This window comes from Artibeus jamaicensis, unplaced genomic scaffold, assembly GCF_021234435.1.
Source record: "Artibeus jamaicensis isolate MK-2021 breed Jamaican fruit bat unplaced genomic scaffold, CSHL_Jam_final contig_457, whole genome shotgun sequence".
NCBI lineage: Eukaryota > Metazoa > Chordata > Mammalia > Chiroptera > Phyllostomidae > Artibeus > Artibeus jamaicensis.
In genome coordinates, this window is record NW_026521840.1 from 354,609 (window position 1) to 377,103 (window position 22,495).

The window sequence follows — 22,495 nt, forward strand, 5'->3', positions numbered from 1 at the left end:
CATATAGGTCAAAGGTCCCAAATCAAGTTCAACCCAAAGATTTCACTGAGACACATTATAATTAAAAAGTCAAAAATTAAAGAAAGAATCTTGAAAGCAGCAAAGAAAGACACTTGTCACATGCGAGAATACTCCAATAAGCCTATCACTGAATTTCTTGGCAGAAAACTTGCAGACCAGGAAAGTGGAATGATATATTCAAATTACTGAAGAAAATACTGACAAAAAAGAATAGTTTAGCTGGTAATGTTATCAAATACAACTGAAGGAGGGATAAAGACATTCCACGAAATAGAAAACATGAATGAATTCATCACCACTAGATCTGTATTATGAGAAATGCTAAAAGGGGTTATTCAAGCAGGAAAGAAAGGATGCTTGTTAACAACATGCAATTACATAAAAGTATAAAACTCGCTGATAAAGGTAAACATACAGTCAATGAAATCTAGTACAAAGGCTAAACAACAAAATAATCAAAACAACTATAGCTACAATATTTCGTTAATGATACACAATATAAAAAGATGCAAAGTACAACATCGAAAACACAAAACACATATGAGGATAAAGTGTTGAGCTTTTGTATGTGGACAAACTTTGCCCACAAGTTGTTACTAGCTTAAAGGAGACTGTTAGAACTATAAGATGTTTTGTGTAAGGAGAAAAATCAATAAAACAATAGTAGTGGACTTCAACATCCCACTTTCAATGACTTATAGATCTCCTAGACAGAAAATCATTAAGAAAGTACTAGACCTGAAATATGCTTTACACCACCCACATGTACCTAACAGACATCAACGGAACATTTCATCCAATAGTATCAGAATACACATTCTTCTCAAATATTCATGGAACATTACTCAGGGTACACCAAATCTGAGGCCACAGAACAAGTCTTTACCAATTTAAGAAGACTAAAATCATATCAAGTATCTTTTCTAGTACGTGATTTTCTAACTATTTTGTTGTACACGTGAAGCTAATATAAGAATAATAATGTAATTGAAAAACATTTTTAAAATCTATATTTACCCCTGGCTGGTGTGGTTCAGTGGGTTGAGCACCGGACTGAGAACCAAAAAAGGTCACAAGTTTGATTCCCAGTCAAGGCACATGCCTAGGTTGCAGGCCAGGTCCCCACTTGGGGGTGTGTGAGGGGCAGCCAAATTGTTCTTTCTGTTACACATTGATGTTTCTCTCTGTCTTTCTCCCTCCCTTCTCCTCTCTATAAAAAATAAATAAAACCTCAAAAAATACATAATTAATAGAATTGTTACTCCCCACAAAAAATACCAGATGCCTCCAAGAACAACTTTGTTCCCCAGTCTACCCCTCCTAAGTCTTTTCCTTTTATTTGTTTTCATGGGCCTATCTCCTATTTAGACATCGAGAGATCTTAAGTTTATATTACTCGAGTAAGTCACAAAAGCAATAATTGAATAAAGTTAAATCAAATCACTCAGGATTATTCCATAACTATTGTGTGCAAGGCCCTGTGCTCTTTGTGGGGTAACAAACAAATAATGTGGAGATGTATAGATATAAGCAGAGGCTGCCTGACCTTCAGAAATCCATTTTTTCTACATTTCCCTTGATATGCTTTCTATTTGGACTAAAAGAAAGAGAATGTTTCTAGTTAACCTATCAAGATGTGGAAGTACAATACCCTGGCCTCTCTGATTTCATGATGAAAGTCACACTAAGGGAGAATGCTGAAATTAAGCTGACCACATGTCCCAGAAAGCTCACAATATTTGATGAACATTCAGAACAACCACTTCAGGGGGATAACCTGGCAAAATACTGCCTTTGGAGTCAGATCTGTGACTTGTGTAGACTATGCCATTTACTCATGTACCAGCAGGGTATCTATCACTCAATAGCTGTTCCTGCAGAACTCTACCTGTGACCCAAATTTGGCCTAGTCCCTGTTTAAGGTTCTCTTGTAATATCTGTCTTATATTTCTAGTCCCTTGGAGTCCCTATCCAGGCTGAGGTGTTCTACTGTGACTACTCAAGTTACATATACACCTCTTGCTGACCTCACCTGCTACTGACCACATCCTTTTCCTAATTATGCTCTATGTTCCACCTGCTAACCTGTGTACAGAATGTCATGAAGTGCAGAGACGAGGGTGAGGAAGCAATGAGGAATGGCTACTTAATGGGTATAGGTTCCTTTTGGGGGTGATGAAAAAGTTCTGTAACTAGATAGAGATGGTGGTTATACACACCATAAATGCATTGAGTGGCACATTTTCAAATGGCTGAAATGATAAAATTCATGTTATGTGTATTTTACCTCAATGGAAAAAACACGAGTATGAGCTAGAAAGGTTCTTAGAGTTTAACTGATTCAACCCCTCCATCTTCTAGGAGAGATAAGCATGCCTGGTCAGGAGAAATAATTTGACTAAGATCACAGAGCTTTGGCAAGTAATTCCCCTTTGGTAGAAGTTCTTTTTTTTTTTTGTCTTTTTAAATATTTATTTATTTATTTATCTTTAGAGGGGAAGGAGAGAGGGAGAGAAACATCAATGTATGGTTGCCTCTAGTGCATCCCCTGCTGAGAACTGGCTTGCAACCCAGGCATGTGCCCTGACTGGGAATTGAACCATGATCCTCTGGTTCGCAGACCTGTGCTCAATCCACCGAGCTACACCAGCCAGGGCGTTTGGTAGAAGTTCTTATATCTACTGTCAGTTTTTGTAGGATGGGCTCCCAGTCTAAAGTACTTCTGTACCTCTTCAGGAGCCACATGATGATCATCTCTGTGATGAATGAATTTATTATTAAGCCCTTTATTCTACAGAAGAGGAAACCACTATTGGTTCATTGCACACTGCCAGCCTCTGAAGTCCTAGTCACCTGCTTATTGGGACGACTGGATGCTGGACCCACTAATATCAACCACATGTTATAGCAACAATGCCACCCTCTGTCTGCTGCCTAGTGACACTGCACTCTACTTAACACGGTTGGACATTCCTCTAACATGCAAAGTTGGGAGGGTCTTCAATCATTCCGTGTTCTCAGCCTGTCCTAATGTACAGGGGAAGGTGAACTTACAGGATGTGGCCTCCATTCAAGTTTATCTGACTATATGGCAATTTCAGAGCTACTGCTGCCCTCAAATGTGCCCTTAAGAATAAGCTGTGATTACCTAATATGTACCTGAACGTGGGGATAAGTCCATTTGCTACATGGCCCCCCACATCCAAGCCCCACTGAGTAGCAATGTCAATAACCTTACTACCTTAATAGGATTATAAGAATAACTAAAAATCTGGACCATTGGGTAGGATTTACAGGTCTATTATTATGTCTTTTTCCCTCAATCTATTTCACAAAGAACATTTTTCCATTCCTTTTTGTGCTCCAATGTATAAAGCACAGCATTCCACCATTTACTTGCTCGTAAATGAGGGCTAACTGCTGGTGTGCAGCCCCAGCAACATTATTATACCTGTTGGTATAAGCTAGGGCAGACAAGAAAGTACACTGTCCAATTACATATTTATCAGGCTCACTAGTTGCAACACCATTATTAGTTTTAAGAGCCTGTCAGTATGAAAGGAGAGGCTTAATGAACACTTGGCATCCCCAGGACTCCATGTAGCTCACGTCATCATGAAAGTAGCTGAGTAGGGTGGAACAGAGGCCTTCAGTGCCCAAACGGCCTCTGTCTAGCTATATACATGTAGAAGCAGCAAGAGGCTAATGCAGAGGATAGAATAAAGGCACAGAGGCCTAGAGAACAAGAGGGGCTTAGCAGATCTCGTGTCAGACTTCAGCTTCTGAAGGACTGTACACAGAATAGAAGGTCATTGTATTCCTGCGTGACAGGGGGAATAAGGATACTACTTATAGTCTTAACATTGAAAGTTTGTTGCTTTGCATCATCAGTAATATTAGTCAGAACCAATTATCAGTACTTTTCTTGCATATTTCTGCTTAGTTCTCACAACAACTTAAAGAGGTAGGTACTATTATCTCATTGAATGACATATGAGGTCACTGGAAGTACAAGTGGCATGCCCATGGCTCTATTTCTAGTAAATGGGAAGGCTGTCGTGCTAATCCAGAAAGACTTTCTGCAGCTAATACTCTTAGCCATGTACACCACACTCCCATGAGTAGAAGCTCCAGAAATACAGATTTCAATTCAACATTAGGACAACAAACTCTCTCAGAACTGTCCTGAGCTACAACCTCAGCCACGACCTCTGAAAAGGTAGGGAGGCCCCTGAGAATGGAGTTGTACAAACAGATACTTGATGACCACCTGGGGGGACTGGAATATTCTGGAGGGGTTCAAACATCAACAAGGAGGGTAAAGTAGATGACTTCTAAAACCTCCCCAAGCCCTAAAATTCCCTAGCTGTGTGAATTAACAACTGTTGCCCACAGAACATTTTAAGAAGGATAAAAAAAAAAAAATCCAGGTCTTTTGGCTGTATCCAATTAAACCAAGTGTAGGCGAACACAATGTCAGGCCAGGATGTCCTTCCTTAAGCAAAAGCTCATGAGAAGACACAGAGAAAGAGCCCTAGAGCATTAATACAAACAACATGCTGATAATATACCAATGCTGGAGGCTTCTCTTGTATGATCCATGGGGGCAAATAAAAGGTTCACAAGATATATTCTTAGTACAAGTGAGATTACAGGGAAGGTATTTATGTGTTTTTTTTTTTTTTAAAAACTCCTATTTCTGAGCATCTTCAAAAAAAGCAAAAACTCCTAGTAGGCACTGTGGTGTCATGGAAACAACACTAAGCTAACAACCACAGGGCTAAATTAGAGATTTGGTTCTGCTCTGCAATTCTAACTTGCTACAGAACCCTAAACAGGTTGTCCCATTTGGGGGCCTCAGAACCATCACCCCTGTATCTGTGGTGGGGATGAGAAGGGATAGTGATGAGAGGCTCTCGTGAGATAGAACATGTCAAGGTTTAAACAAACTCCCTAAGCAATGAAAAGAGTTATTGTAACAAAACAGGTTTCTGTATTATGATATCTGTTTAGCTAATCAAAATAATAAAAGAATGGGATTCCAGCCTGGGGAAGTACTTCTTTAACTGTGCTTTCTCGAACTACGGAGGGTCTAGCGATAAAAAAAAAAAATACAGTGGACAGTCAAAACAGCGGGGCCCAGAATAGGAAGGGTCCCTCCTTGACAGCCATCAGATATCTGGCAGCTGACCTGGCCCTTCAGTCAAGTCTGTTACTTCCCAGATCAATGATTCTGCTCCATCCACTGTGCTCTTCCTGTGTAATAATATGACAGATGTTTCATTCGCCCATCCCCAGGAGTCCCATCATTCCCTATCCCTCCACAGAGAATGCCATCTGCTCAACACACATACACTCATCTTTGATATGCCTACATGGCGCATTTCCAATAGAGAAGGGTCACTAGACCTCAAAAGGGTCGCATTATCCCTGCCCAGATCCCCATTCCCATGCTCCCCTGCCCTCTTAGCATCATCCACCTACTCCTTGGCTCCTCTAAGACAAAAGACCCAGAAAAAGTCAGCTTGTGACTAAGGTCTCACTGAATCTGAGTTCCAATCCTAGCCAAGGAAAGAGGAGGACAGTTAGGTCCACTATGGACTGACACGCTCAACTGATCAGCATAGCCCACCGTGCTCAGGGAGTACCATCCTCCCCTGGCGGGCTCTGGCTTCCTGCTTAAGGCCCTGGCCTACTTTTTCTTTATGCTTATCCTCTGGTAGAAGACAAAATGTTTCTGAAAGACAAAGGTACCTACTTGTATTTAGAACGGGAGCTATTAGGCTCCCTGGCTGGCTGGGTCACTAATAGGAATAGTGCACATGAGGCCTCAGCCCTCAAATCCTTTGCCTTGTGGCTCACATCCCAGAGTTAAGCAACCAGCCTTCACATCCTCCAGAAATGATTACCCTGTGTTTACGTGAAAGATCAAGTCCATTCTGTAACCAGAGGTAAAGCAGGAAATGTCAATTCTCTCATTCAATGCCAATGCACCCCAAATCAAGGTTCTTCAGAGGCGACTCGCTTCTGAACACCACAAAGGAGACCCAGAGGCTTCTGAGTATGGTTTCTCTGGTGACCATCTAACAAGTAGAACAAGGAACCTATAAGGAGGACTTTCAAGATGCCAGATCCTCTCAGCCTGTTCTACCTAGCTGAAGGAGATAGCTGTTGCTAAGGGCTGAAGAGCTGTGTTTGTTCAGAGCTTAGTAAATACTGGCAATGAGATATTAATAGCACTACTAATAAAAAACCATGAGGAAAAAATATAAGAGGTTTACTGATATGATAATATTAATACTGATGGCAAAAGAGAAAAATATATATACACACAATTGTCATGATTTCCCAAAATTTTGTATTTCCCAAGGAATCTCAGAAACAGACATCATCTCCAAACACTCTATCAATTATGGTCTTTCCCTCCTCAAGTCATCAAGCCTCCAAGGCAGTGTAGCCATGGTACTAGGGAAGCCCAAGCTGATCCCTAATGAAACCCAGGGAGTGGCTACACTGAGAAATACAGGCTAGAGGCCCCAGATCATAGTCTTCAACTCAGGAAACCAACCAAGTCACTGACTCATGCTGTGAATTAACAGTAGGGCCTTGGAAGGGAAACTCTACTACCAAGAGAACAATGCAGTGTCTTCTGCTGGTGCCACCTCTGAAATATCATGTTCCTACTGCAAAAGGCAATGTGTTTTAAGAAAATGGCTTAGACTACATACAATACAAGGGCCAGAAGCTTTAGTAAGAAACTAGTTCAGGTTTTGCTGACAGATGCCAAGCAGGTTCTTGGAAGTCCAGGGAGATTTAGTTACAGCCCTGCCTGGAGGGTGGCGGATAAACCACATGACCCTCAACGTTGCTTTCCATTTGGGGATTCTAAGAGAGACCTACAGAGTCACCTACGTGAATATGGATGGCATCCTGGGTAAGGCAACAGCCAGATTTAAGGTTCTCTCTGAGCTGGACACTGTTCCATATTAAAAGAAAAAAATCCCCTCCAATCAGCCAAAACATGTACTGGATAATGTCATCCAAAGCAAGTGCATAGTGAGAAGCCACTAAGATGTGTCATGTGAATGCAAATGAGGGCTAATGCCATTTGAAATGGTGCTGTGGAGGAGAAAAATCTCCATAATCCATGGAGACAAGCCCTCCCTGCTAATGCCAGCCTCAACTGACAGCTACTGTAATGAGTCACCTCTAGGGCCACAAACAAGACCTTCTACATAAATGGTTAATGGTAGAAGCCCATGTCTACTTGAAGCTTTAGTGGAAAAACAAGGGCTGGCATATCTGAATTCATCCCAAGAAAGCAAAATATTGTTGCCATTAGCTTGGAATGGGAGGTAGGTCCTCAAGTGTTAACAGTCCTGTTAGCAGCCCACGCGTACCCTTTCCTGATTGCTCAATAGCCCGGAAAGCCCAGGATTAAGATGCAGGGGGTAACATCACTGTGAGTCTTAGATTAGGATGCACAAAGCAGCCCTCCCTACACTGAAATAGCCCTTAGCTAACATGATTGACAGCACCAACTTCTCCAGAATTCTGGAATGTAATCCAAACTGTACAGCAACCAGGGGGCTGCTTGATGCAGAACAGGGAGGCTAACATTTGCTAAGAGAATGCTGAGGCATTTTCATTCATTTGCCAACCACTCTGTATTCCCCAGCAGCTGACAAAAGAGTGGCCCACATTCCTCATGCAGCTTGCTGGCACCAGGGGGTTAATGACCTTGTTCTTAAAATACAGTGGCCATGTGTTTCGAGCCTTTTGGCCCTAAAGTATAAGCACAGAGACTGACCTTTGCTTTGTACCCCTACTCCATTCAGGCTGAAGCAGCTTTTGAGGTCGTGACAGCCTCGATTGAAAGATTTAAGGACATATATATGCCATGCCCAACAAGGGTAAGGGTATAGAAGGGGCAAGCAGCAAACAGACTCAATATCACAGGAAAGGAGAGACTAAGGAAGAAATTTCTTGAAAGAATAATGATTCCAAAAGGCTACAGTGTGTACAGAAGCTGAAGTGCAACATGCGTGCCCTGGACCAGAGGCATACTCAGATAAAGCCTGAGAGGAGTGTAGCTTTGCAGTTTTGGAGGATCTGTGGGTTACATATGAGCAGAAGAGTAGGAGAAGAAGACTAAGGCATAGTTGTGGGCAGCCAGGAGTAGGGCTGAGGGAGTGCCCTGGCTCAGAGCCAAGCCATGGAGACCGAAAAAGTAGTTTTTCTTCTTTTTCTTGGTTACGGGTATTTAAAGAAATCTTTCTTAAGTCCCTGGCTGGGCAATGAGACTTCAGTGATCTGCCCTGGTTGGTGTGGTTCAGTGGACTGAGCCCTGTCAGACCGTGAACCGAAGGGTCACTGGTTCGATTCCCAGTAAGGGCACATGCCTGGGTTGCATGCAAAACTTCAGTGGTCTTAGATGACAAAGAATACAGTCTTGCAAAAAATAGAACAGTCACTAAGCAAATGGACAACTTCAACCCTCAACAGCCAACAGCAGCAAACCCTGGGAAGGGAGAGAAATCTGATTTCCAGTGTCACCACAGTAATAATATTCAAAATGCCCAGTTCGGGGGGGAAAAAAACCTACAAGGCACATTAAAATACAGGAAACTATAGCCCATTCATAAAATAAAGAAATAAACAGACAGAAACCATTAACAGAGGAAGTGCAGACATTTTACTTACTAAACAAAGACTTTAAATCAACTGTCTTAAGTAATGAGCCTGGGTGCAAGTCCTGGCTTTGTCACTATTATCTACACCAGTAAGGAAGTCATTTTCATTGTTTGGACCTGTATTTCCTCAGGATTTATACAATGAGGAAGTCAGGCTGATTGGTGGTCACGAGTTGGGACCTGGCGAGACAGTTTAGCTCCTAAAGATGTGTTACATTTGTCCCTCACAGTGTTTTCTTTTAAAAAAATGTGAAGTATTTGCGCACATTTTAAAAACATGTCATTTTCACATTAATTTCCATTCCTGGCTTTTCTTGCAAATACTGGAAGATCTCAATCCACTGGACTTCCCTCCTTCCTATACCCAACTGCAGGGATGAGCACCACCCAAATCTTTTGCTTCCTTTCGATGGGGCACAGATTTCCCAGTTAGACATAGGCCCCCACTTACCCCAGTGTCAGACTGCTTTACTCTCATTAGTTACCCGCCTGGCCCCTGTGAACATCTAATTAGGTCATTCCTGGCCAAAACGGGTCTTTCCCAGTCTAAATCTACTGTGAATCTAGGGTTTCATACAGGTGAAAGGCATTCCACAAGTGCAGCCAAGAAGAGATACTATATAATTAAACACCAAGTAACACTTTGGAACAGTGGGCTTCCCTATGAACAGGAGAGATTTATTTTCTGTGACACTTGATCTGTACAATTGCAAGGAATGATGGTAATGACCTGATTAGCTCATCCTTTCATCCCCCCTGCGTCCAGGCAGGCCTGAAACCAGAGAAATCTAGAATTTGATGAAACAAAGAATGTATGTGCTGATGAAACCTGAGCAGGCTCTTTACTTTCTAACCAAACCCATGCCTTGTCATGTGGACCTTGCCTACCACCAACCATAATGAGATCTCATGTGTTCTGTACACAGCTTGCTCTCAAAGTGGGCAGCAAGCACTCTGCAGGCCACAGCCCAAAGTCAGAACAAAGGCCCCTTCTGACATAGTGACAAAGGAAAAGTGCCTGAATAATTTGGAGTTAGGGCCAAGCATTCGAAGGGAGGCCCCACCATAGGAGTGAGATTTGCTACTTAGACACACAATCATACCCCAGCAGTCTGCCCTCAGCTTCCAGGGTGGGAAACCAGCCCAGGAAAGCAGCTGAAGATGTTGACAGCTAGATAAAGGGACCGATGTTCAGTAAGCTATAATTCACCTCATATGACCAACTGCTGGGTGGGTACACCAATTTCTGCATTGCCCTTGTGAAGCTATGTCTCCAGTACAGAAGGGGGAACACACGCAAACACATGTGTACACATACAGAATGAAACTCTGAACCACAGGGAAGGTGAATATTTGACTGGGTGGAAGACACATGTACCCAGCAATTTCTTGTACAATAGCCAAAAAGGGACCACACTTCCTATTTAGAGGTATTCACCATATCCCAGGTTACGGAGAATTTTCCCCACACTCATTTATCCCCATTTTACAAGGAGGAAAACTGACCTTCAAACATGCACAGGAAGGCGCACATCTAATAGCACTGAGATAAGAATCTGAGTTTTCTCAGACTCTACGTGGAGTTTAATCTGATTAACATCAGGTAGGGCTAGCTAGGCCATTAGCTCACTAAGCACTGTTGATTAACACCCTAAGGCTGAGATATTCACACAGCAATGAGACTCCCAGGTAGGGCATGAGATACTTTGGTACAGCAGTGTCTAATTTTGTCCAGTGCTCTACAGGTGTCCAGTTGGTAAGGACTTAGGGGAAAAAATCTTTTCTTTCCTACCATACTTTGATATCCTATGCCAAAGAACCTAGCAATGCTGTTCTCCAGGAGCTACTGAATCTGTTTAGGGTCACAAATATTCTGCATAAAGCAAGCAAATGTCCTGTAACATGGATAGCAACTCATGAAATTGCCCACGTGCCTACCAACTATATCAGCACTAATGAAGACTCAATAGTTCACTGTGACTTCTGTCTATTTCCTACCTAGCTATGTCAGAGCTTGAATAGATTCTGGAGAATGCTTTAGAAATAAGGGATAAAAAGAAAACACCATGATCATACACTTTAGTGCCTGGAAGAGCCTAGACTAGAACTCAGGACTTTCATTTCCTAACACAGTTAGCGCTGTTTCCACAATATCATTCAACCCTCAACTGAAATCAATGTAGAGCGGCAAGAATTGTTAAAACATGCAGTAACAAACTCTTTAGTCAAAAACTGACCTCTTTTCCCTTAGATCATCAAATAAAAAATAACAACAGCCAACACAACATTAGCCATCTGGTGGGAATGAATACATATTATACCTATTTTTTGTCAGATCTGCAAAAAATATATTTTTGGGGTGTGCCACAGAATTTTAGTAATTAGTTTATGTGTGCCATGAGATGAAGAAGGTTGAAAACCACCGATGTGGAGGAATGAAGACAGTAATTTTATTTTAAAATATTTACTAGAAAAGAGCTTCCATAGCCGCCATCATTTAATCCCTTGGGTATCATCCAATCTTACTAGAAGCATAAATCTACACATGAATGCCCATTCATGAGAATTGGCAGGTCTACCCTTGGAGCCAATATTCCCATAATTCATGCAACCGCAGCTTACCCCCATTTCCTTTTACTGGCGATATCTTAATAGCTGGCCCCTGGGTTCCATGGTACTTCCCTTTAGAAATCTGAAGATCATTAGTCTATTATTAAAACAAACAAACACTTTTATAATAATCAAATTCTTTTTCTGAATGCAATCTGAGGCAACATGGCATGACTACTTTGTCATAGAATAAACATTGGTATAGTAGACAGAATATCCGAGTTCTAAGTTATGATGTAGGCTCTGCCATTAATGATCCTGATTTAGTATTACGGTCCTTAGTCCAGATTTATGTTATCTGATACAGTAGCAACTAGGACATGTGACTACTAAACACCTAAAATGTGACTAGTGTGAACTGAAATGTGCTTTAAGCATGGAATGCATACCAGATTTCAAAGACTTAGTAATATAAGTCTATAAATTATATAAAATTGATAAGTTTATACTCATAACATATGATGTTATATATCCTATGAAAGTATTTTGAACATATTGGATTAAGTCAAATATACTAAAATTAATTTCACTTCTACCTTCCTTTACTTTTCATAGTGTGGCTGGTAGAAAATTTTTAATTATATACATGCCTTACATTTGTGTCTTACAATATATTCTTTTTGAGCCTGGCTGGTGTGGGTCAGTGTATTGAGTGCTGGCCTGCAAACCGAACAGTTGCCTGTTCAATTCCCAGTCTGGGCAAATGCCTGGGTTGGGGGGCCAGGTCTCTGGTTGGGGGGAACATGAGAAGCAACCACATACTGATGTTTCTCTCCCTCTCTCTCTCTCTTCCCCTCTCTCTAAAAGTAAACAAACAGCCCTGGCTGGTGTAGTTCAATGGAATGAGTGCTGGCCAGCAAATCAAAGGGCTGCAGGTTTGATTCCCAGTCAGGGCACGTGCCTGGGTTGTGAGCCAGGTCCCCAGCTGGGGGTGTGCAAGAAGCAACCACACATTGGTGTTTCTCTCCCTCTCTTTATCCCTCCCTTCCCCTCTCTCTGAAAATAAATAAAATCTTTTTTAAAAGATAAATAAAATCTTTTAAAAACCCACAATATATTCCAATTGGGCTGTGCTTGTTAGAGCAATGGTTCTCAATAGCAAAGATTCTTTGGTTTTTAAGCTGATTAAGTGATTAATTTCATCGTGCAGCTGACAACCAATAGGCTAGACTCTATATCATGCATGCCTGGGCCAGCCAGTGGTCTTCTTAAGCGTCAGCATCAGCCCACCCAAGTGGCTGCTGCAGCTGTGTACTCAGAGGAACAGGCTGTGTGCTTGGAGGAACACGCCCCCTGGCCTTGGCCGTAAGAACATCAATGCCAGCTCATTTTCATTCTAAAGCCTGCTCTGTCATTTGCCTCCCCAAACCACTCTACCTTGCTCAATCATTTTGTCCCATCCCTTGATTTACTGCTTATTATAAAAATGACATTTCACTGAAAGTGAAATACATTTGGATTTGGGTGACACTGTCACTGGGTGCAGTTTAATCCTTCTTTTAAAGAGAGGGGACTGTCAGTCCAAGACACTCAAGCTGTCCGTGTAGAAGAACTCATACTAGTTCCAAAGCTCCACGGTTATTGATGTGCTCTTTCTGACTACCTCTGGGACTAATTCATCAACGAGCAAAGCTGAGCTGGGAAGCAGATGGCATTTGGAGACTCTGATGAAAGATGCCACATACAGAGAGGAAAAAAGGACTGGATAGTTCATTAGGAGAGTATCAGGACAGAGGGGTTAAGAGGTCATTTTGTCCACCTCTCTTTGCTTCCTCACCTAAATCGTTGCAATCAGTTAACAGCGCTTCCTGGGTTTGCACCCTTTGAGGAAGGAACCCTCTTTCAGCCAATATGGCCAGCCTTGATTATAGGCCTTTTTGGATCTAATAAGGTGGTGTTGGTGGTGATAACAATGAGGGTAATGATGATAATAAAGCAAATTAGCATTTGGCAAAGTCTCACTATGTACCAAGCACTATACTAGACACTTGACTCACATATGTGACTTCATTTATTGCAGGGGTGTCCAACCTGCGGCCCATGGCCACATCCGGCCCAGGATGGCTGTGAATGCGGCCCAACACAAAATTGTAAGTGTACTGAAAACCTTTTTTTTTTTTTGCTCATCAGTCTTTGTTAGTGTTTGTGTATTTAATGTGTGGCCCAAGACAACTCTTCTTCTTCTAGGGTGGCCCAGAGGCGCCCAAAGGTTGGATGCCCCTCACTGGAAAAAGTCTGCTATTTCAATGGCTCCAATGAGGAAATTAAGGCTCAGGCAAGTGAAAAATCTCACTGAAAGCCATAGAGGCAGGAGGGAATAATACGGAGACTGCATTGCAGCTGTCTAATTCCAAATGCCCTGCTCCCTCCTTCATGTCATACTGCCATCATTCTCATCGAGGCCCTTCATCTTCCAAGGGCCAAAGGCCAAAGCCAAGGTGATCTCTGATTTGGGTGAAGACTTCAGCCTTATATTAGAGCAGACACTAACAAAAGCTAATGGGCTGTGGTGTACTTGGACTGCCACAAGGTGGTTTTTTTTTTTTAATGTGCATTATCTCATGAACTGTGACATCTCCTGGAATGAAAGAATTGCCAAAATCATTCTGCGGATAGGGAAAATCAGAGTTCACAATTGCCAAAGAGCTGATTCTAGTTCTTAATTCTAAGGATGGCCAAAAGCTGGGACATCAGGCCAACATTAGTAAAATGCTCTTCCTTCATAGAATTTTACTAATTGGTGACCCAGAGAAAGCAGAAACTGCTAAGAAGGCCCCTCCCAATAGCCCCTTCTGTGAAAGGCCAGGTTCTTCACAGTACAAGGCAAAATGGGCCAAGGCTTCGTAAGCCCTATTAGGCCGGTTGCTTCCTACCCACAGTACATCTTAGATCCCAGCCACTTGAGTCTCTTGCAAAAAGTATAATTTCCAATGAGTAAACTGTAGCCCATGAGAGGGTACGGAGCCCACAGTCTTACATTAATGGCTGGAGACAATCCTGAGACAACACACAGGGGTGTTCGCCCTTCCCTAAAGGAGAGAAAGGAAGATCAGAGGAGTGAGGACGGGAGAGACCTAGAAAAAGAAAGAATAAAAATGAGGAGGCAAGGACAACAAAGAAAGCAGAAAATAAAAGAGATAAGAAAGGTAACATCCACAGCAATGTAGAGTTAAAAGGGTCTTCGAAAACCACCAAGGACAAAAGGGAAATGATTTGTATAAAGTCACAGCAGGTAGGAAGCCGGAGGCATGAGGTAGGGATGGATTGTTACGATAAATAAGACAGAAAGGAAAAGTCTCAAAATTAGGAGGGGAAAAAATTAAAGGAAGTCCAGGACTTGGGTAGGAGACCCAAAATATGGAGTAAAATGGGAGAGGAGCCACCAGGAGACAAATGAGAAGGAGGACAGGGGCTGGTGAAGGGAAAGCCAAGGGGCAGGCAGCCAAGGAGACAGGGGAGGAGAGTGAAGGGGCAGGCAGCCAAGGAGACAGGGGAGGAGAGTGAAGGCTGACACTCACCCTCACAAAGCTGGCAGGAAACCATCCCTCCTCATCGTCGATCTGGCCCCACCACCAATCCTTGTTGGAAGCATCCAAGACTTTGATGACGTCGCCAGCCTTAAATGCCAACTCCCGGTTGGCCATGGTGACGTGATCCCATACTGCCTCAGCACTAACGATGGAATCTCCAGTGATCAGCTTAGGAGACAAAATGAGAATGTTTTCAGTCCACACAGTGGGCTAGCTTACTTGCCCCTTCCCCCACCCACAGACCTCCACTACTTTATGGAAAAAGTCAACATACTAGTGGGGAAGGATGGGGGTGAGAGAGATGCCACAGAAAGCGCAATAGCCACTGGACCACAAGGCAAACGATACAGTCAATTCTACATTAGCCAGCGAGTGTGATGACCCAGAATGTGAATATGAACTACATAGGACTCATGCTTTAGGCCTATTCATCACCACCTCCCCCATCGAAGACAAAAAGCACCAGTCCATCTCTCGGTGTGTCAAGGCAGCTGAAGGTCTGGAATGGGTAGAGAAGCTGAAACCAATAGCTGAAATGAGGCTTGAGCGTATTTGCTCTAAATTCTCTGCCCTTTCCTCCTCTTCATTGCCACTGACCAATTCAGAGTTGGTGGTACACTTTTAACACCACTGTACCCCGCCCCCAGGGGTTATAGACCATGGCATTCCTCACACACAATGGACCCCAGTCCTGCAGCCTCCTGTTCTCACCCACACATGATGCCATCCAGAGAGGTCATGGGTAGGAAAGAATATGACTTTCTGTGATGCCTGGCTCCCAAGAAACTCAGCCTTGGCACAGATTCACTCAGTGATTTGTACTGCCACCCCATGCGATACATAGGGAGGTGTGGGTTGACTTCTGCATTTGATACATGGCAAAGTTGAGCCACAGTGAAGTTAAGGGGTGAGCTCAGGGTCACCAGGTAAGGCTGTGGTTCTGCTTAGGCCCTAACCCTGGTCATTGAACTTTGTGGCCACCAGGACTGGGCTCCACACAGCAGTAGGCAGACATCGATCTCTCTGCCACGTGCACACACACACACACACACACACACACATAAACACGTTCATGTTCACAACACTCTCTAAGCACAGTGATGATGATGGCATAGGGAAATAGTCTGCCTCTTTCTGGCTACCATCCTGACCACTGTATTATTTGTTCTCTCTTTTCCCCAACTGGTTCCTGCCAATATGGGCCATGAGTCTTCCTGGCATTTGCAGAAACAGATGCCAAAATAGAGAACATACGGCCTGTCAGGCAAAGGATTCAAGTACTTTCTCCCCAGTATTGAATTGCAGAAGTCAGCTTCTCCATCAGTGTGCTTTGAGGAAGGGCTGATTCCCCGAGGCAACATGGCTGCACAAGACCCACGACAAAACAAGTGACAGACAACAGAGACAGGATATGGAACATTACGTCCTCTCACACAGGTCTCCCTTCCAACGTACCAGCCAGGGGATAACTGTAACATCATAAAGTTCACTCATAACACATCACACATCAGTCAGGCCCTGCCTGGCGCATCCTTTACCGCTCGGGGTTCTAGCCATTGTGCCTTCCAGAGAAGGTAAGGCCTAGGGGGAGCTCCTAGGCATGGATGTAAAAGAGATTTCTGGTAGGACCATTTATAACACCACCTTCCAAGTACCTCATGCTTTACTGTTTACCAAGTGCTTTCCCATCTCCTGCATCTCTTGATCCGAACTGAATGAGCTGGGCCTCACTGTTACCCATACTTACAGATGAGGAAAGAGGTTCACAAAGGTGGTCTTGGTCCTTTAACCAATCACCCAAGCAATACATTATGGAGACTCATAACCTATCACACTGGACTACGAATCAACTATACTGAATTCACAGAACTCCACCCATGCTTTCATAAAGTATACAAAGAACCCAAGTAAAGACGAGTGAACAGCCACCTTGAAGGAAGCTCCTGCCTATAAGGAGAATGATATTTATGTTGAACTGTTTTTTTTCCAATTACACTAAAAGTCCATTTCTTCTTGTTCTCACCTCAATGGAGAACTGTTGGTCACTGGCCTTGATAAAACAAATCTTCACAGAGAAGTCTCCCCTCTCCTGCCCAAGGTGGGCCCCAACGGGGTGTTTCTAGAACCCAATAAGCATGTACAACACCAACTCGGAATACCATGAGGGCTTGTGGTTTAAAGCTATATCCTTGGCTTTTATCAAGGCTCAAAAGAATGTATTGGCATCAATTACCAAGCCTCAGCTCAGGGCGCTATCTGTGATGCTGTTCGAGGACCCCTAGGCCCAGGTCTGGTTGATTGCACTGCCTGCACTTTCTACAGTAGAACTTTCTTTTTAGGGACTCCATGCTTGATTCCTCCCAGGTGTTCTTCTCTACCTTCTCTATCTATGGTATTCAGCTGGGGCAAAAAAAAAAAAAAAGGTCCAGGAAGCTGGCCATCTGGTGACTGTAGGCAAGTCCCATCTGCTATAGTATATCTGATTTATAAAATGAGGGCTGAAGGCTGATGATCTTTGAAGTGCTGTATACTTCTGACTATCACTGATTCCAAGCGGGCCTTGACGACAGGCTTGCAAGTTGGTTTGTGGCCACTGGGTACTTGCTTGGCCTTGTCCAGGGCACAGCTGGGCTCTCATGACCTGAGGACCCAGAGAGGTCAGCAGGACTAAGCAGGTGTAAGAGTGAGGCAACTGCTCTCTAGTCACAAATACAAGCAGGAATTAGGTAATGCTCCACTCCCATCCTCTGAGTTCTTTGACTACACTTTTTTCATTGAATTTTTGGGATGATACTGGTTCACAAAATCATATAGGTTTCAAGTGTAAAACTCAACAAAATATCATCTGTCTTCTGAGTACTTTTAAAAGTAAACTAGCTTTGATTGGTGTGGCTCAGTTGATTGGGTGCCATCCTGCAAAGCAAAAGGTGGCAGGTTTAATCCCCAGTCACAGCACAAGCCTGAGTTGTAGGCCAGTTCCCTGGTTGAAGGCATGCAAGAAGCAACCAATACTGTTTCTCTCGCACCTCCATGTTTGTCTCCCTCTTTTTCTCTCTCCCTTCCCCTCTCTTTGAAAATAAGTAAACAAAATCTAAAAACAAAGTAAACTAAATTGGGGCTGGAAACTGGTTTCAAATCTCCCTTTTGGGAACAGGATTGATCTTGAACTTGCTACAAGTTTTTCACAAATATGTACTTTTCTCTGCTCATCCATTTATCATCCAACACTCAATCGGTGAGCTCCCACTGGGTGTAGGGATGTGCTCACTGTGATTCAGCCAGAGTCCTTATCTGGTGATCAAAGGCCCTTCGAGTACCAACAGTGAATGCCCTTCCAGCAGTATGCAAAGGTGGTTAAGGGCAAGCAAACCTCGCTTCAGTTCTGGGCTCAGCTACGTTAGAAACCAGCAGCGACAAAGGGAGGTGAGGAACAGAGAAGAAGCCAGAGAAACAAACCAAAATGAAACTGTTAGCACATAATTGGGATACAAAAAAGCACAGTACCTGCCTCACAGGCAGAGGTACAGGTGGGGTGAACTGAGTGCTGGGTGGCTAGTGCCTACTACAGTGTCTGCTACATACGCTGGCCTAGGGCAAGACTTTGGTATAAGGAAGGACAGGTGGCTACTGGGCTCTCAAACAGTGTTGAAGGGGCATGGAAGACAGGCTTTCAAGAATGAGTAGTATTGTAACAGAGAGAGAAGGGAATGGGAAGGGCATCTGAGGCAGAGGAATGAGATTAAAGTCTCAGAGGCAAGAACTATGCAAGATTTGATGGCCAATGTATTGAAGTTTGAAAAGGGCCAGGGAAGGGCAGTTGGGGCATGGAAGGACAGCTGAAAATGAGGGCTGGAATCTGCTTGAAGGGTCTTACACGTAATTTGAGGAAAAAGACAAGGTAAAAAGTGATTTCGTGTCTGTGGGGATTGGTGGTGCAAGGTTCAATCCTAAATGTGACCTTTAACGCATTAAATAGTGCAAGGTTTAAATTATGAGAGAATGCTGGTTTGAGAGGGGGAAATGGACGACAAATATTCTTTTTCATGTGTTGAGTGTAGGGGGCCAGCAGGACATGCAGGTAGATTTCAAGATCAAGAGAGGTTAGGGGAGATAGTGTTATACAGAGTTAGGGAGTCAACGGCCCAGAAGAAGTTATGGAAGTCAATCAACTTTGCCCTGGAAGAAAGTGCTTATAAAGAAGGCTGGAAACCTAAGGAAACAGTGACAACAGGAGGTGAGGACAAGAAGAGAATCCCGAGAAACCAAACAAAAGAGAGCTGTCGCACATGATGAGAATACCAAGGAGTGCAATCTCAGAAAAGCCAAGGACATGAGTTTCAAGCAGCAGGAGCTGATCGAATTATCCAATGCTATGGAGCTGTAATAGTAGAAAGCCAAGAAGAGGCCATTTAGGAGTAGCTATGTCACAGGTTAAACTCTTTATTTCTTAAATTGATTTATACCCTTCCCCTCACCCAAAGCCCTAATTTCCCATCTATTCCCACTCTTTCATCCTACAAGCCCAACATAAAGCCAGAAGGTACTACTGAGTTACTCCAGCAAAGTACCCAATGGCTCTTGGCCTTGGGACAGCACTGGTGTTACTTCGAACGAAGTAATTCCCAATCCCCGGGGCAATTCAGGTGCAGCACCAAATACAGGTTGGTTTTTGCTCAGTCACACAGTGATCTGCCCTCCTACACCAAAGACCCTTTTGGATGTGAAGAAGAAGATGGAGAGGGAGAAGAGTCATAATATAACTCATAAAGAAGGAATGAGATCTTATTCCTTTGTGTTGAGATTTCTCCAGACAACCCTCATTTCAAATCTTCTATCCCATTGATCCTACAAATACATACATCTGTTATCAGACCCAAGTGCCCTAACTTTTAACCTGGGGATTTGACCTCTACAGCTGGTTTCTGATTGACGAGGCATGAGTGTAGCTAACCTGCAGTGGCCCATGGCCCTTTCAGTGGGAAGGAAAGAAGATGGAGAAGAAGGGGGAAAGAAAGTAAAAGAGGGAGAAAGAAAGTGAAGGGGAAAGAGAAACATATTTGCTGAAAACAAGCCGGGCACTGGGTAACAGGTTTCTTCTGTGATCTCTATCTCTGCAACTCTCCAGTGTAAGCACCAACACCCCCCATTTCTACTGAGAATAACCCACTGACAATTAACAAAGTAGTTCACAGTCACCCACGTAGGAGGTGGTGGAGCAGATTTGAATTTCAGGCAGACTGTATAGCTTTCCTTTTGCCAATCCCCTACACTGCCCGTCAAGAGGACAGAGGGCTCCCAGCTGGCTTCTCTTTCCAGGGAGACCTGTGAATGACCTAGAGCTGTAGCTCTGAACTTCCTTGAGGGCTTGTGAAAACAGATGGCTAGGCCCTTCAGTGGGTCTGCCGTGGGGCTTGACAACTGAATTTCAAATAGCTTCCCAGGTGATGTGCCTATGCTTCTGGTACCCTAGGGGACCTTCCCAGTCTATGCTTTACCCTTGCCTCTCCTGATGCCCCTTTCCCCCCAGGGATCCCCATGCCACCCCACAGCTTTGGCTCCTTGCCTATCTACAAGACTTTTGTAGATAAGAAAAGCCTCTCCCTCAGTGGTTGAAAAAACTGATTTGGAGTCACGTAAAGAGTATACTCAACTCCAGGCCTTGCCAACTCCAAAAAAAATACCACTTGTGATGACAGCCTCTACCCAGCTTTCCAGAGCCACACCACGTATCTTCCTATCTTCCTCTTCCTGCTCTTGCCCTCTAGCTGAACAGTACCACCCCCCGAATGCTTATTTAATTAGCCTGGGTGGCTGCCAGAAATATGAGAGCTTTAATGGCAAAAAGCAGAAGGTGGAAAGGTTACAAAAGGAAAAAAATGCATTCTGAAGTACAGCAAATGTGCCAGTTGCCATGAGAGGCTCTGCAGAACAAAGAGGAACATGAGGGGGTTTTGCCTCTGTCTAGGGTTTTTTTTTTTCAGTTGGTGCCTGCCCCCATGCTCTCAGAAGGTACCCTCCCCTCAACAGGTAGGCTTGGGCAAAAGCCAAATCCATTCCTTCATTCCTTTTAAGCATATCTAAAATAGGCTGGGGTTTTAGGCTCTTCCCTGAATAAACCAGATGTCCCTTTTAAAAAATATTTTTTAAAGATTTTATTTATTTATCTTTAGAGGGGAAGGGAAGGAGAGAGGGAGAGAAATATCAATGTACGGTTGCCTCTTGTGTATCCCCTGCCCCCTGCCCCCTGCCCCCTGCCCCCTGCCCCCTGCCGGAACTGGCCTGCATGTGCCCTGACTGGGAATCGAACCTTGATCCTTTGGTTTGCAGGCCTGCACTCAATCCACTGAGCTACACCAGCCAGGGCCCAGATGTCCTTTTAATACAACCTTGTCAACAGACTCTATATTGCCCACAGTGTTCAAGGACAGCAATCCCCCCATTTCTGGAAAGGTGTAACCCAGGCTATTAAAACAAGCCCTAGGAGGCACCCTGGTGTACAGCAAAGACTGGTGAGGAAGAAACTCTGCAAGTAACTCACTGAATGACCTCAAACAGGTGTCTTTACCTGTCTTGGTTCATCAGTCAAGTTGTAGACTTGAACCACACAGATGACCTTTCCAGTAGCTTCTAGTTCTGGCTTTCTATTGAGGCTAACACTTCAATTTTGCAAAGACAGGAATTTCATTATTGCAGCTTCTTTCTTCTCTCCCTCCTGCATGGTCCATAGGATGTTTTTACTGTTCTCTGCTCTGGGAAATGAGAACTAGGAATTGACTAGTCCCCTCCTGAATCTAACTCACTGAGGCACTGCTAGTGACACATTAAAGCACAGGCCAGTCAGAATGGGTGGGAAAACTGAGGGACGGGTTTTCAACTTGAGCCCTTGACAGACCCGTTGAAAACTCAGTAGGGACCCAGCTGCTGTGGTTCAGTGGCTTAAGCTCCAGCCTGCAAAGCAAAGGGTCCCCAGTTCAATTCCTAATCAGGGCACATGCCTGGGTTGCAGGCCAGGTCCCCGGTGGGGGGCACATGAAAGGCAGCCACACATTGATGTTTCTCTCACTGATGTTTCACTTTCTCCATCCCTTCCCCTCTATCAATCAATCAATTAATCAATAAGTCAATGGGGACCTTTGCTCTTCTTTGTTTTCTCCATGTAGCTCCTCAGAGAAATCATCTTTTTCACCACATCTGCTCTCACTCACCTCCAGTGCCATACTTCTAACTGCCCGCTCCACATTTCACTGCATGGCGTGCTATTGCCTCCAATAAAATATATGTAACACTCATCATATGCTTCCATTCCCCTGCTACTTTTTCCCACTTCTGGTAAGTCTTCTGGACCTGCTGTTTCCTTTTTTCCATGTCTCTCTCCCTTAAATATGACTCTGTATCTTCATGTCCAATGCCCCATCCCAGATCTGGCCCATATCACCTCAGGTTGCCTCCCCACTGGCCTTCCTGCTACCCACATGTCTCTCTCCCCCTCAGGCTACTCCTCAGTTACACGTTTCTCAAAACTCCTCTGCTGGTCCCACTCTCCATGCTCAAGGAGCTTCAGTAGCTCCCTGCTGTCAATCTCTCAAAGCTCTCCTTCATCCAGCCCTGCCTATGGACCTAACCCTGGTCTTGGACCTGGCA

The 22,495-nt window shown here is 43.8% G+C and overlaps 1 protein-coding gene across 9 annotated transcripts in view; it reads right to left on the reverse strand.

Annotated features, from left to right (window-relative positions):
- ARHGEF9 (Cdc42 guanine nucleotide exchange factor 9) overlaps window positions 1-22,495 on the reverse strand; it is a 131,223-nt gene that overhangs the window by 60,774 nt on the left and 47,954 nt on the right. For 8 of the 9 annotated variants that reach the window (XM_037135174.2, XM_037135177.2, XM_037135175.2 and 5 more), the window contains exon 2: window positions 14,843-15,022. The exons of the other annotated variant lie outside the window; for it this stretch is intronic. In XM_037135174.2, the coding sequence (XP_036991069.1) occupies window positions 14,843-15,022 (180 nt within the window). The remainder of the gene's footprint in view (window positions 1-14,842; window positions 15,023-22,495) is intronic. 9 annotated transcript variants of the gene reach the window in all.